At 42.3% G+C, this 16,102-nt stretch overlaps 1 protein-coding gene across 8 annotated transcripts in view; it reads left to right on the top strand.

Annotated features, from left to right (window-relative positions):
- SFMBT2 (Scm like with four mbt domains 2) overlaps positions 1-16,102 on the top strand; it is a 223,632-nt gene that overhangs the window by 113,616 nt on the left and 93,914 nt on the right. For 7 of the 8 annotated variants that reach the window (XM_079912536.1, XM_079912540.1, XM_079912541.1 and 4 more), the window contains 2 exons: positions 6,630-6,718; positions 8,370-8,616. In XM_079912536.1, coding sequence (XP_079768662.1) covers positions 6,630-6,718; positions 8,370-8,616 — 336 coding nt within the window. The remainder of the gene's footprint in view (positions 1-6,629; positions 6,719-8,369; positions 8,617-16,102) is intronic. The other variant, XM_079912543.1, reaches the window with a different exon arrangement.

The following is a 16,102-nucleotide window of genomic DNA, read 5'->3' as shown; positions in this document are numbered from 1 at the left end:
GCCATCATTTTGTATCCATTGATTTGGTGTACAGGTTTATTCAAAGTTAAATTTGGATTGCAAGAAATTGTTAGCCTGTAGTTAAAACATCACTTGGAGACATTTCATATATGTTCTTCTGAAAGAAGACTTAGTATGTTATACAAACATTGGAGTGCATTAAAGAAGGAATGATTGGCTACATTATCAAAGAATACTTCACTTTTTACAAGGGTTGATACTTTACCACTTGAGTAATAACTGCTAGGAAGCTTATATTTATTTTCTCATTTAATCCATACAACCATCTAATGAAGTAGCTGCCATTAAAAGTCACATCTGACCCCATGATAAGCTAGTTTCAACAAAAGATAACTTCTTATCCATTCCCAATATTGAGGAAATCTCTAAGCAATGTGTAGAATATTAAGTAGCAAAGGCCTTTCTTTTTAAGGGATAAATTAAATCATTTATGCAGAAATACTGACCAAGGTTTTAATGAGTAGGGCATGAATGTTAAACGTTCTAATTATGTAGAATATTCTGAGGTCAACTTATTTTTTCTGTTTCAACCTAAGGTTATCATTGTCTCCATCATTTGCTTCCAACAATTCTTAGGTAATTTCTTTGTTGAATGCTGTTCTTTGGAGCGAAATAATAATATTTCTTTTTGTAATTATACAAGTATATTTATATAATGGAAAGAGGTCTGAAACTTTGAATTGAAACTTTTCCTCCATTCTGTGTAAGTTCTAAGGAATGTGTGAGTATGTGTGTGTGTATTTTTGTGCACGTATATATGATTTTTATGACATTCTTCACAAGTTATATCTTAATCTGTATTTATTATTAAAGACAGAAATACTTCTGTCTATATGTTTGAACCCCAGTAGTATGTAATGTGGTCCATTGCACTTAGTAGGAGCTTATCAGTCCTCTCCAATCATTTTATGATCTATTCTCTTGTTTGTAGGGACAATTTAATTTGAACCCTATGTGAAATATTAGTACAGATTTTTTCCTTTAAAAATCTCCAAGGGAGAGAACTCTACAGTCTTGTATTCTTAATAGTATGTGTAAGTGCTTCCATTTATAATTCAAGATTCTCTGTTGCCTCATTTCTTTAGCAAACTCTGTGTTATAGAATCTTTTCCCGATAAGTCAAAGGCTTGCTGCCTCACATTTTGTAACGGCCCAGTTCTCTGGTGAGCTGGGAGTAGCTGTGGATTGAACAGTCTTATTTATCTCTTCTTCCTCCAGAAACCCCATTAAAGTGATAGTAAAGGAATAACAAATACATAAACCAGCAACAGAAAGAATTGCAGAGGCACCAGCGCAGAAAGGAAATTTCACGTTTCTGGTGGCCTGAGAGCTGATGAAGGCTTGGTGACTGCTGATGCTTGGTAGGGGCTGCCGCAGCCCTGGACACACGTGTGGGCTGCAGCTGGGGGGGGCCCTGGGATCCCCCGCAGGCAGCGGACTTTGGATTGAATGCCCGGTGGGTGGGAGTCCCGCGTGGGGCTGAGAAGCACAGCGTTGAACGGGGTGCTTGTAATTGGAACACCTCCCAGGCTCTGTCTCCCCTACCCCTTTGGTACAACCAAGGACCAGAACCCACAGGCTCCTCCCTCAAGCTCACCTCTAAAGAAATGGGCAGAACTGACGGGGGAGAAGCAGGGAATCTAGTTTGGGAGTTTGCTTCACAGAGGGGAGTTGCTTAGTGCCCACTGCGTCAAAAACCTCTGTTCCAGGACACGAATCCCACTTTCAGGCTTTCTCTAGTGTCCAGTTTAAGTATGATGCACGACTAAAGGCCACCAGTCACTGCAGGAGAGCCTCTGATGCAGGAGAGAAAGAGGCAGATAAAAAAACAAAAAACCCATAGGAATCAGAGGATCCAGGGCACAGAAAAGGAGAACATCCTCTAATTACTATAATGAGGGGTTTTGAAAATGGCGTCTGGTAAGAAGAATGTTTAGAAGAAAGGAACAATCAAAGAGCAAGAAAGAACCATTACAAATTAAGAACATGACTGATACAATGGATTCAAGTTGAGCAAATGGCCAGAAAGAAGAACAAAATATCCCCTGTTTAAACTCTAGGACTGTAAGGAATGTGACTTTCCTTTTACCCACAGTGTGTTTGAGTGAAAGTGGCCTCACTGTTCATGGTAATTGTCCTCCCCATCTTTCAAATGAGCAGAAAGGCATGATACAGCCGACTTCTCCATGGACCTGTCTTTTCTATGTGGTGACAGGGAAGGAGAGGTAAGTGTGTCCATCTGACCCCAGCCCAGGTCTCAGTGTTCAGGATCTGCCTGAATGGGCAGCTCTGATGGGTGACTTTGTGTTCCCCCAGACCAATGTCCATAGGAAACAGTATCCTTGAGAAATGGTGAGTTACTTTATGTTTACATGTGCTCAGTGGGGCTGGAAATCCACCAAGAGTGGTGGTTTCCCAAATTCTGAAAAAATGATGGTAATCTTCTGCCTTTCATTTGGAACTCCTATTATAGACAGCTCTCTAATAAAGCAGTTGTAGGATTTGGGGGTCATCTAAAATGTCTTCATAAAAAGAGTGTGTGTGTGTGTGTGTGGGGGGGGGGGTGTTTCCTTTTTCTGAAACTCAAGTTCACGATGGCTTCCTTAGGTGAGATGTGGGTACCTCTCCAAAATGAGGTATGAAAATGAAAAATGTAACTGGGACTTCTAAAAAAGTGAAGTTGAATGTTTATATAATGTTGTAACAGTAGAACCTTGAAAACATGTTCATGAGAACGTTGTAGAAAGATCCGGATTTTATTCTTCTTATGGACTTCCAGGAGATTCTCTCTATAAGTTAAAGAAATGGGAAAATGATTACCAAGTTGTGGATACACTTTTATCCACCTAAAGTTGCGGGGTTTTTCCAGTTTAATCATTTCTTTCTTGCTGTAAAGTTCACATTTACTGTAGTTAGGTTGCGTGTTAAGTTTTCTGAGATTTAATGTCATTTGAAGAAAAAGATAAGGACCATAGGGCAAGCAATTGGTTTACATTTGAGAGAGATTTTTCTTACATTCATATGCCTTGATTTTGAGTCTTTGAAGAGAGATGTTCTGTAGTAAATTAAAATTCATAGTTGAAAATTTTTTAGTTAGAAATTTATATGTGGAAAATTACAGGGCAGCTTGTATTGCAATGAATTCTCAGGGCTTTCTGGGCAGTTTTTATTGTACTAGAATTTAACTGAATTGAATATTGTCTAAAACAAACCCATTGCCTGGGAATTGTAAATTCATCAGGCATAGTTTTGTATATATGGCAGTACTTCTTGTCATCTATTTTTACATGTGAAAATTGAGAGTTTTCAGAACTAAATGTCCACTGAAATAGTTGTTCTAAAATTAGCATAGTTCCTGAGAACTGTTCTCTTTCTACTTTCTAACCTAAAATGATTGGTGTACCTTTTGTAGCTAAGATACATTTTTCCATGGAGAGCCATTTGTCTAGATATTCTGTGGCAAATAAAAGCTTGCTTCAGAGCCTCATGCAAAAGCATATTAATGGACAGTTACAGGACCTTTGGAGTGCAGGGCCCCGGATATGTAAATTTCACAGCCATCTCCAGTGTTCTCTTGCTGTGACTCAGACTATTTAAATTTCAACACTGCACAGTGTCTTCACAGGGTGCATACGTATTTCAGAAATTCTAATTTAACTTTGATTACATGGATGTTAGAAACAACCCTTAAATGAAAAACTGAGTTTTCTTCTCATAGGGGATGTAGACATAAATTCTGTCAGTCACGGGACAGTGTTTCCCTCGACTGTGCTAATTGTCACCCTTTTGGAATAAAAAATGAAATGCATATTTATCGGGTGCTGTTGTATATTTTGTCCTAATCTTGAAACTTTTTTTAAGCAGTCATTTTCATATTATCTCTGTCATGCCTGCAATTTAAATGGTTGATTTCTCTGTATGCAAAAGCTTTGAGAATCATAGATGCTAGTGGAAAGACTCCTTATAAGTTTGGCATCTGCAAACTCGAGTTTGAGGCTGGCTCTGCCCTTGTTTTTCCAGTGAACTTGGGCGAAAGTTAGTTAAAAACAGCCACCTCGTAGCATTATTAGGATGATCAAAAGATACAAAGTAAATTAAAAGGCTTTGTAAAGTGAAAGATAAATACAAATTTTAATTAATTTATCTGGTATTCCATTGCTTTGGTCTTCTCAGTCACCTTAGGCAAGCAGCAGAGCTGTCTTAGTGCATTCGGGCTGCGGTAACAAAAATACTGGGCGGCTTGTAAACAGTGGAAATTTATTTCCCACAGTTCTGGGGGCTGGATCCAAGTCCAAGATCAAGATACAGGCAGACCCCGTGTCTGGTGGGAACCAGCCTCCCGGTTCACAGACAGACGTCTCGCTGTGTCCTCACAGGGAAGAAGGGGCGAGGCGGGTCTCTTTGATGAGGTTACTAATCCCACTTATGAGGGCTTCAGTCTCATGAACTTATTTAATTCTAATCACATCCCCAAGGTCCCACCTCCTAACGCAGTTACATTGGGCGTTAGGATTCCACAAATGAATTTTGGAGGTGACACATTCAGTCCATAGAAATGGGTGTAGCATTGAAAAATGTTTGCTACACTTGCTAATGATGGAAAAGGACCCAATAACACAGTTTTTGCCCCAAATATATGCATTTCCTTATAGGTAGGTATGTAGAAGGTGGTATTTTATTTGAGGAAAAAAATCCCGAGTAGTAAGAGATGTTGAAGAGGTGGGTTGCTCTTTGCTAAGTGGGTCCAGGTCTAAGACATTGTTGTCCCACCCAAAGCTGGGCTTTCCAACTTTGCCCAAATCCCTTTCGTCTTGCTTGAGTCCCTTCCATTTTGATGTTTCTCTTGGTCTTACGATCATTAATGGGTGATGGTGGGAGATATTGACTGAGCTGCAGGTTAGTGATTGAAATAGCAGGTTGCTGCCACTGTTCCCTAAGCTGTTGGCAGTTCTGCCAAAGCATGTTGAAAGTTTGCATCTGCAGTTTGTGGGAATCAATAAAAAATATCTGGTGAGAATGTGTAATAATTCAGTATATACTTATAACAAAACTAGAGTTGTTATTTATTAATTGCATAGACGTGCCAGGTATGGTTATATTTTTCTGACGGGTGTATCTTCTTTAATTCTTATAGCATCGCACAAGGAAAATGTTATAGCACTAGAGGAAAGAGTCCAAGAGAAATTGGGTGAATTACTCAAAGTCACGTAGCCAGTGGTGGCAGAGCCCAGCTCAGAGTCCGGGTCTTCGCCACACCGTGAGCTTGCTTTTCCCACCACCGGTGTGGCCTGTTTCCCTTGGGTAATAACTCTGTTCCTTTAGGTTTGAGCTAGAAATGGTTGCATCTTGCTTTGAAAGAACCTAAACAATCTATGAACTGCTTGAGTCTCGAACCTTTCACAGAGGCTATGTATTGAACATGGTACCCTGGGCAGTGTCTGGTCTTCATGGGATGTGAAGGTCGGAATCACAGTGGGTGGATGGGAGTCTGGGCCAGTGTGCTGTTCTCATGTGGCCGAGGTTGTGAATCCTGTGATGTCCTGAGAAGGCTTGGGGCCTCTCCCAGGGGTGGATGTAACCTTAGCTTTGGGACATCTGTAGCCTGGGAGCTATGGCAAGCAAGTTACATCTTTCTCAAGTCTTGGGTTTGAAGCACTTGTAGAATGCAGGCTTCCAAAGGCCAATATTTCTTCTGCAAAAGATGTCTCAAATGCAGTGCTCTCACCGCTGTTTGGGGCCCCAGAGAGCAGCCTCTACCTTGGCTTCTCTGCCGTTAGCTTCCTTTGTCTCCCTTCAAGCCTTTATGCTATTTTCAGATTCATCTTATGCAGAGATTTCCTGTTTATTAAACGTGTGTGCTTGGCTGTCCACCGTTTTATTCCATTATTTCCCAATGCTCTGTGCTCAGGCCGGGCCGTGTGTCCGAGGGCTGCACTTTCTCCATTTCCTCCCTCCATCACTCTCATTAGCATATGATGTTCCTCTCAGCCTGCAAATCCCTTCTTCCTCTTCTCTGCCTGTATAATAAATCTTAATATAATTCAGAGCCTGGCTTTATTTCCCCACCTGGAAATAAATAAAGCACCCTCATGGAGCTGTTTCTTCTTGGAACCTCCTAAATTCTGTGCTTTGGAATATTTTCTAGGTTTTTTAAAAATAATTTTGTTCTTAATGGTTAGTTAATTCATTAATCAATTTTCTTTCTTCGGGCTGCACCGCGCGGCATGCGGGATCTTAGTTCCCCGACCAGGGCTTGAACCCTCCCCCCCGCATTGGAAGCGCGGAGTCCTAACCACTGGACCGTCAGGGAAGTCCCTCTTCTTTGTTGTTTACAGAAGTTTCTGAACAGATGATAAGACTTCAGGGCTTCACATTCTTTCATCTCCTTGGTGCCTAGCAAAATCTAGGCACGTGGTAGGTGTGAAGTCACCCACTGCTGACAGATTTGTTGTTGCCATTTTAGTACTTCACTTAAGCACAGCATTTAAAACGAAGAAAAGTCATGAAAGAACACATGTGTACAGAAAAGTGCTGGGATTTTTAACATGTTGAAAGCTCCACTGATTTGTTGAAGTGTGTTTTTTTTTTTCTCTCCTTTGTCTCACCAGCAATCAAAGAGAAGTACACGGACTGGACGGAATTTCTCATTCGTGATTTGACTGGTTCCCGGACGGCCCCAGCCAGCCTCCTAGAAGGTGTATGTATTGTTATCCAGCTATTCTCTGTCTGAAGCAGCACAGTTACATGAGCTCACACCTAACAGCACCTTTGCATATATCCTTCTGCGGGTACATGCGTCCACACGGATATCGGTGTCCAATAGCGTAACTTCCTGTTTTTTCCCAAATTACTTAGGTTACTGATTCTAATGGCACTGAAGAATCTTCACCTTTGGTCCAATCAATAAGTGGAAAATTCGCTTTTATGTGAACACATTTTAAAATAATAACATGCTAGGATAGGTATCCACTATCCTATATGTTTAAGACTCTATCTTATGTTAGTGAATGTATATAAAATCCTGTAGAATAACTGTTTTGTAGAGGTGATGACTAAGCCTATATGTGCTGGGCTGTAGTCTCAAAGTGTATTGATAAATGGTTCCATTAACTATTGTATTCCGGATGCATTATGCCGAAATTTAAACACATACACGTTAAGTAATAGAAATGGCTAACCATATTTAAATGTGGTTAAGGTCATTTTAAGGTACTGAAGTAAAAACAGTTTAATCTGCAATCTTGATGGTGATATGAAAATAATTTTATCATAAAACATTTTAATATTTACATTCTAGAACAGGAAGAGAAATGTACTGTTATAAATAATTATTGAGTCACCAAATCTGTTTGAAGAATGCCCCTGATAAAGGGGTGAACACAATGAATGACCAAGAATACAGTGTGGATTTTGACAATCTCATTATTCTCTTAACATGAACCATAAATTTCTCACCTGTCATAAATGATATTGATATTTTGGAACACCACGGTCTAATATATAGTCATCTGGTTTTGTTTTGTGATGATTTTTGCCTCGTGTAGGTTTGTATCTCAATGGCTACTAATTTAATTGTTTGGTTGACAAATCAAAATGATGATTGTTCACCCTTTCAAAAGGACAAATTGTTTTACTCTGTTAAATTTTTTAAACATATTTGCCTGCAAGGCTGGCTGAACAAACACCCTTTTCCTATGCAAACATGTGCTAAGAAGGTTGCTCAAATGGGGCAGGTGTTATATATATTTTGTAAACCAACTATGGGGTTAAGTGTACAAATTACACAATAGTCTAATTTAGCTGATTATTAATGTGTATTAGGCATTCATCAAAAATGTCCTCTACACATATTCGTGCATTACTCACGTAATCAAAGTACGAGAGTGTCCTGATTATGCGAGCGGGGCCATCGTAAGATAAACGTCTGCTGAGTCAAGGTATAAATTGATCGCCCCATATCAGATGTGTCCGTCTATGGGAAGAGCAGACATTCCGCTACCGCATGTTTTCTAGCTCGAGGCAAATTTGGTGTAACGCTTCTTAAAAGCACCCTCGTTCCTCACAAATGCAGTTTTATCTGGGAAGGGTGATTTGTTTGGTGAGAACTTAGCACAAACTGTCATTTTCTATTTACTTGTGGCTTTGTTGTTGGATACAGAGTCGGGTATAATGGATGTGTGCGCGGGAGGGGAGGGGAGGGCGGGGGCAGTGGGGTGGAGGGAAACACCAGACTGTTTGCCAGTAGCTTGGATGATGGTGTGAAAAAATATTATCTTCTGCTGTCATCTGTTTCCATGAGAACCTTAAAATAAAGTTTAAAATAAGGAGTTTTGCTTCTGTTTAAACAGCCTCTGCGAGGGAAAGGCCCTATAGACCTCATTACAGTTGATTCCTTAATAGAGCTCCAGGATTCTCAGAGCCCTTTTCAGTACTGGATAGTTAGTGTGATTGAGAATGTTGGAGGAAGATTACGCCTTCGCTATGTGGGATTGGAGGACACTGAATCCTATGACCAGTGGTTGTTTTACTTGGATTACAGACTTCGACCAGTTGGTTGGTGTCAAGAGAATAAATACAGAATGGACCCACCTTCAGGTAAGGGCCAGAGCTTTGGCTGCTCTCAAGCGTTTTAGAAAGAGATGTGATTATTTTCCTGGATGTCTCTCTGGAAAATGTATTAGCTCTGTGGTGTCTTTTACATCTGTACTTGTGGATATGAAGCGTTTTAACTTCAAATACTTTCTGTAGCAAATAGAACCCAAGACTTCTATGAATAGCGTTCAAAAATGAGAAAGCAGAGCTGGAGGCCGTGGAGAAGTTGATCTGGTTCCTTTGCAATCAATGGTTTGGAAATGAAACACACACTATAGTGGGACTTGGTGATATTCTCTCTTTTTCTTTAGGAATTTGATAGTCTTGCAAGTAGGTTCTAAAGTCTTTGTACTTCTGCCCGTCCACCCATCCACCCACCCACCCATCCATCATCCATCCACCCACCCACCCATCCATCCGTCCATCCATCCATGCGTCTGAATATCCAAACCAAATGCTTATCATTATGTTATCTGTCCTGACCTGGAAATAGCAAAGAGAAAATCATCATGCTTTTTTTCCTGGCATATCATAGACTTCTAAGTAGCTTCAAATACCTTGTCAAATGACTTTCCAGAGACTTAATTGGGTAGAAGAGTGCGTTATTCTTCCTGACATACCTAACTGGACAAAAATCTCAATGTTTATGAAATAACCATTCTTGAATGTTTACTACATGCCAGGTGAGTTTACATCTGCTCGGATGTTTATTTTGATTCCAAAAAACTCTTTCATGTGACTATTTCCTTTTACAGCAGAGAAAATTTGAGACTGAGTTTAAGCTACTTGTCCAAGATCACCCAGTCTGTAGGAGGAACGTGCTGTAATTCAAATTCCCAGGTCCCCTCCCTCTTCCATCCAGTTCCCCCTGCTGCCTCTGACTGGCCTTACCAACCTTTCGATATGTAGCTTCAGAACAAAAATGTTGGATTCTTATGGAATTAAAGACGCCAAGGAAGGAATACTCCTTTCTTCCCAAATTTGCTGATTTTCATTTTGGTCAATTTCACAGGTTTATTGGAAGCAAAGACTTGGCTCTTTCCTTCATTAAAATTGCCAGAGACTTTTCTTCCCTCCCATCTTAGTTGCCAGTGTTAGTCTTGAAGACATGAAGCTGAGGCGTTGTATTTCCCTTTTCCGTCAGTCAAGGGCTTTAATTGAAAAAACGTCTTGGTTCTGTGTGTCATGTGTTTGCATTTGAGTTGAATTTGACAGGCATATAGACATAGAACATGGTATTTTATTAGTATTATTGTTGTCAACGTTTTGAGAGGCAGCCAGGAAATCCATTTATACCCTGAGTAATGTGGGGATATGATGACAAACGAAGGGCCTGTCAGTTCCGTGAGAAGAGATCTAAGCTCACGTTTGCCTTGGGATTCATAACCTAGCAGGAGAAATTTACTCTGTGCAGAAAGCTGGGTGTATAAGTCTTAGCTCGGTATCTAATTGCTTTATAAATGTTAAGAAAAACATATATTTGCCAGTGTAAAAATTCATAGCAAAGCAAAGGATTACTACTGGCCCTTAGGTTCTGTGCAATGTACCCTTCCTGTGACATCGTGGACTCATACTCAGCAGGCAGAATGGAAGGTGTCCCTGCAGAAACTAAGGAAATATTTCCATAGGAGAGTTCTCTCTCTTCCTGTAGATAATTTGATGTCTTTACAAGACAAGAATAAATTGTGTTTACTCATCTTAGTAATTTTCTGGAGTTGTCCATTTCACTGAAGACTTTGGAAAAGGCATTCATCATCAAGAAGTTATCTTCCCAACATTGAAATTGTCGGCAGCTAAACTTAGTTTGGGGTACTGTAGGTTTAAAATGGATCTTGGTCAAACCAAAAACATCAGGAGACTTTTCGTTTCAAGCAATAAGTCCTGATGGCAATGGCAAAAAAAAAAAAAAAAAAATTGTCTGCAGGAAAGGCTATGGATGGGAAGAAGAAATTAAAAGGTGAAAGGACACCCCCAAATGTGACTCTTAGTTCTTCAGATGCAGTAGTTACAAGATGAACACTGAATTCTCCTACCTGATTCAGCAGAACCACACCCGGGAAGGCAATTAATCACCCAGGTTTTACACACGGGAACAGAACCCAATCCTTTGCATAAATTGATTTCAGAACCCAATGTGACTTGTTAAACTTAGATGGTAGTGCTCTTTCCTTGAATGAAATCTAGGTGGGAGTAAAATTTCACACTTGCATAGAAAATACTAGGCTGTTTTTTCTTATTCCCAAACACGCTTAAGTAAGTGAAAAGTGTTCATCATTGACTGGTGGTAAGTAGAGCTGGAAGGGTTGGGGAGGAGAGCAGGTAAGAGAGACTTTGGGTATAGAGTCGTCCCTCGGTATCCACGGGGGATTGGTCCCAGGACCCCAAGCATACCAAAATCCAGGGATGCTCCAGTCCTTTGTATAAAATAGCACAGTACAGTTGGCCTTCTGCATTCGAGGGTTGGAGGTGTTCTGCACCTGTGGTTTCCCCTTCCCAGGTTCCGCGTTCGCGGGCTCCTCCGTCTGTGGTTTCTTCCATCCGCGGGTTCCACCCACTGCAGGTGGAATATTCAGGACCTGCGGGCCGGGAGGGCTGACTGGACTTTGAGAGTGAGGCCGTGCCAGGTCAGCCTACTCTCGATGCCCTCTTTGCTGTGCTGACATCAACACCTTTGCTAAAAGTAACCATAGCTCCTCCTTTCCTTTCCTTATTCTTTCTACTTCTTGAAGGACACAGTATTTCTCAACCGTTTGGTGTGAATAGAGATATAGAAATAGGTGACAGAAAGTAGCTGGCTAGTCAGTCTTCAAACACTGGAGGAGAAGGTGCTGGCTTTTATGCTGTCCGCCAGCGAGGAGCCTGCATCCCATCTTTGGGTGGAATCAGAGGACACGGGGTGGGGGAATGGGAGGTTAGAAAGAGGGGCAAAGCCACCTTGCCCCACTCGACCCACCATCAGGATTGCAGTGCTGCCGGGGTAGGTGGAGTCCAGCTTCAGTGAAGACCAGGTGAAGGAATGGAAGAGGGTAAAATGCCAGTAATCATGGGAGAGGCAGTGGCTTCCCGCGGTCCTTAGTGATTCAGGCGTTATCAGGACAGGACTGGGAATCCACGGGTGCCTTTTCTTCAGTGCTGAATGGAAGGCAAATCATGATTAGACAGACCTGGAGCTGTTTTTCCAGCTGTGTACCCCTAACGCCCCCCCTCATTCATTTATTTTCCTGCCCTGTGGCCTTCTCTGTGTTCCTCGAGCTTTCTATGCGTGTCCCCTCTTTTGGAATGCTGCTTTACCATGCCCCCACTTCATCCAGACCTTGGATGAGAGGATTTCACTCACAGCTGAAACTGAAAGTGCGGGACCCATTCTCTGCTGTGTCCCCTGACACCCTGCCCAGCACATAGTAGGTGCTCAGTAAATATGTGTTGAGTGAGTTGACTGCATAAAAACTGGGTGTGTCTAGACAGAAGGAAGGAACCAGCCAAATCCACCTTCCAGGAGCCAAATAATTGATGGGGATTTGGAAGCCAATTTGGAGGGGAGAGCCCAGGTGGACGCACCTCCACACAACGAGGACTGTACTGTCCTCTTTCCCCTGAAGTGTTAGGGGGGCTTCTGAGCAAGTAGAGATGTGATCTCTTGTTTAGCACCCAGGATGGCTCCAGGATATGAGATGCACGGGAATGTGGTCTGTGGGGTTCAGGATGAGAATTTCTTCCTTTAAAAGGGTCCACGTGTGAACAGAGCTTGAGAAACCCGACAGAGTGGAAGGAACATGGGCTTGGAGTCAGGGTTCAAGTCAGCCTCTCTTTCCACTTCTGTCACTGGCTACAAAGCTTCTGGGCAAGTTACTCTACTTTGAACCTCAGTTTTTACATCTGTAAAATGGGGATAATCATACATTTGCTGTGCTGCTAAGTATTACTCGGGTGATTGGTATTTTCTAAATATTCAATCTGTGATCAGAGTTTTAAGATTATATTTGATCTTCTAAGAAATTTAAGTAGGTCATTGAGGTCAGGGGTCATTTAGAGGCCCCACCTACTTTCATATTTTTGGATGTTTAGAAAGCAAGATAGAATCTGACATGGTTTTGCAGAAACTAAAGAGATGAAACTTTTTGAAGTTTAAGAAGAATCCTTATCTCTATATTCTTTTGTATATTTTTTCCCTACATAATCTTTATGTCAACCATTTCCCCCCCTTTTCTTTCTATTTTAGGTAGTTTCTGGAGCCAGAAGTTTCTGAATCTAATTCACATGCTTCTTACTTGAACTATTTCTCATTCAAAAAGAGTTGTTTGTTTTAGTTCAGGCTACCTTAACGAAATACCATTGATTGGGGGAGGGGGCTTGAAAAACACAAATCCATGGTTCTGGAGGATGGAAGTCCAAGATTAGGGCATCAGCATGGTTGAGTACTGGTGAGGGCTCTCTTCCTGATTTGTAGATGGCCACCTTCTTGCCAGGTCCTCAGCTGGCCTCTTCATTTTTTTTTTTTAAATCTTTTGGCCATGCTGCACAGCATGTGGCATCTTATTCCCTGATCAGGGATCGAACCCATGCGCCCTGCATTGGAAGCATGGAGCCTTAACCACTAGACCACCAGGGAAGTCTCCCGGCCTCCTCTTTATGTGTGCATGGAGATGTATATATCTATATCTGTATCTGTATCTGTATCTGTATCTATATCTATGTGGTATTGAGAGAGAGCAAGCATGCACTTGAAAGAGAGCTCTTTGGTGTCTCCTTTTACCAGGGCACTAATCCCATCATGGGGGTCCCACCCTCATGACCCCATCTAAACCTAATTACCTCCCAAAGTACCATGGCATTGAGACATTAGGCCTTCAACATACTAATTTTGGAAGGACACAAGCATTCAGTCCATAGCACTTCCCAGTGTCTTTTAAGAAGCATAGATGAGCCTTTCCTTACTGGTCAGAGCCTGGTGGAGATGGAAGGAGAGGAGGGTGTGAGATGCATGAATAAAGGGGATCACCCCTCCAGGCCTTCGATCACCCGAGGCTGTGAGATGATGATTTTGTTCACTCCTCTTCCTGCCACACTCTCTGTGAGATGTCCTGCCAACATGCACAGAGGGGGATACCTCGTTTTCACTCAGGCTTCTAGTTAAAGATGAATCAGGACGGGTTTTAATTGCTTATTACTTCCCACCAACAGAAATTGACATGATTCACTCTATTAAATTACCTGCAACACGATCACTTTAAGAACCTGTTTTATGTTCTTTTAATGGTGCTATTTATTGTCCGTACACTTGCCGGTGTAACCAAGCGCCTCTCTGTCTAATGAAACACACGCATGGACTGTTGCTCTCTGCTTATTGAAACTAGGAGGTGTTTAGCTTCTGCAGGTGGTTGAGCGTACTGACAGAATTGCGGTTGCTTTTCACCTTTTAAGACAAAGAGTATGCCCTGCCGTGGGGTTAAATTCCATATTAGGATTCAACGTCCTCAGCACGAAGACGAAGAATCTTAAGATTGTAGGACGGAGATAAAAGTCCCGTGAGACTTCCTGGGTGTCTTCACCCATTCAGGCCGCTGTAACACAACACCACAGACTGGTGGCTTGTAAGCAGGAGACTGATTTCTCGCAGTTCTGGAGGCTGGATGTCCAAGATCGAGGCAACAGCAGATTCAGTGTCCATTGAGGACCCACTTCCTGGTTCACAGACAGCGTCTTCTCACTGTGTCCTCACCTGGAGGAAGGGGAGAGGAGCTTTCTGGGGTCTCTTTTATAAGCACTCTAATCTCATCATAGGAGCTCGGTCCTCATGACCTCATGACTTCTTAAAGGCCCCACCTCTTAATGCTGTCGCCTTAGATGTTTCAGCATATGAATTTTGGGGGAGGGGGGCATATTCAGATCAAAGCACCAGGCTTCTTAGGCTACTTGTCTTTGGTTTGGTGGAACAGGCATCAGGTGGATGCAACCTTCTAGGGTGATGTGGCTGGTCCAGTCCTGCTCTGCCAGTGTGTGTGAGCCCAGGTGTCAGGAGAGGCTGTGAGCATCCCTCTGGGGGCTGCCTGTCTCCTCGCTCAGTTCTGAGTTTGGACCTGACCATGTTGGGTTTTCATGGCTCTGGCCTTGAGTAATTTTTAAGCCATTCTTCTTTTACCCTCTTCTGTGCTTCAGGGGCTCCCCTTCCCACCCAGAGACCTCAGTTACAGACTGCGGGAGCTCGGGCACCAACACTTCCTCTTCCCTTTTTCTATCCCCTGTATGTCTGCAGACCTTTCCTCTGACCTTCTCTTTGGAGGTCACCATCCTTTTCCATGACTTGGTTCTCCTTTTACTACCATGTCGAGTTTGAACTCCCCATTGACCTGCTTCCAGAACCCTGGAGGAGTGGATTTGTTTCTGTTCTACTGAGGAAGTCCAGGGTCTTATTTATTGTTTCCCTCCTGACCCCGTCTTGAACTGCTGCCCTTGGTGTCGTCTGGGCTTTGCTTCCTAGAATCCTGAATTGCCTTCCCTTTTCACCGAAACTTTGACGCAGTGCCCCTGAGCTGAGCCACTGGTATATTCCAGGGAATCTGCCTCACCGTCTCGGGACAATTTGTAGGGCTTCATGAATTGGTCCTTCTCCCTCCTTTGTGGGACTCTGTGATAAGCGAGTTCTCCCTCAGGACCCCCCCCCCCACCTGTGGAGGTTGGAGGGACCATTCATTCATTCTCTGTAGAGGTGTTTGTTGTGGGGACCTCACTATGTTCCCCCAAACATGTATACCAAGGAGAATTACAGGCTATTTTGTCTCTGATAGAGAAACGCCAAATTGGGGGAAAAAATTCTGCAGCGGCGTAAGAGCATAAATAAAAGGCTAGAACGCATTATAGACACTATACACAAGTAGAGCCTATCTTGTCATTAATTATCCTTTATGTGACTTGGTGTGTCTGACAACGAGGGGCGGTGGGTAGTGCATTGATAACCTGGCTCCTTCTGACAGCATCTCTCACCTAACCATAATTGTGATAGTCTGAAAAGACTAAGTAAACTGCTGAAACACAGGTGCTTCAAGCTCAAGGTGAGTTCAGAAGCTATGATCATCAAAATATATGGCCGCCTGCTAAAAAGCAGACATGCAAGAAATTAAAAATATAGCCCCAAAGGCTTAATGTTGCCTTTTAACTGTGCTTAAATTCATATTCATATCCTAGCTGTCTGTCTGAAGTAGCCTGGGTTGATATAGGGAAGGTATAAACATATCTACTCCAAGTGAGTGCTTCTGCAAATCCTATTTTGATAAGGTCTTAAATCTGTTGAGATCAGATCATAAAATTCCCCCGCAGTTTCAGCAATCGGTAAAAACAGTGCTCAACGATTTTGTTCTTTTAATTTTGTATTCAGACGGTGTAACCTCCTTTCGCAAATCCCTTCCCCCCACTGCCTGGGGGAAAACATGGGCAACGTGATGTGTTAGCAACATTTCAAGTGTAAATATTAGACTTGGTTGGTAAATTTTAA

The sequence above is a fragment of the Stenella coeruleoalba genome (genome assembly GCF_951394435.1).
Source record: "Stenella coeruleoalba genome assembly, chromosome: 2".
Classification (NCBI taxonomy): Eukaryota; Metazoa; Chordata; class Mammalia; order Artiodactyla; family Delphinidae; genus Stenella; species Stenella coeruleoalba.
The sequence above is the reverse complement of the archived record's forward strand: the minus strand, read 5'-3'. Positions and strand labels throughout refer to the sequence as shown.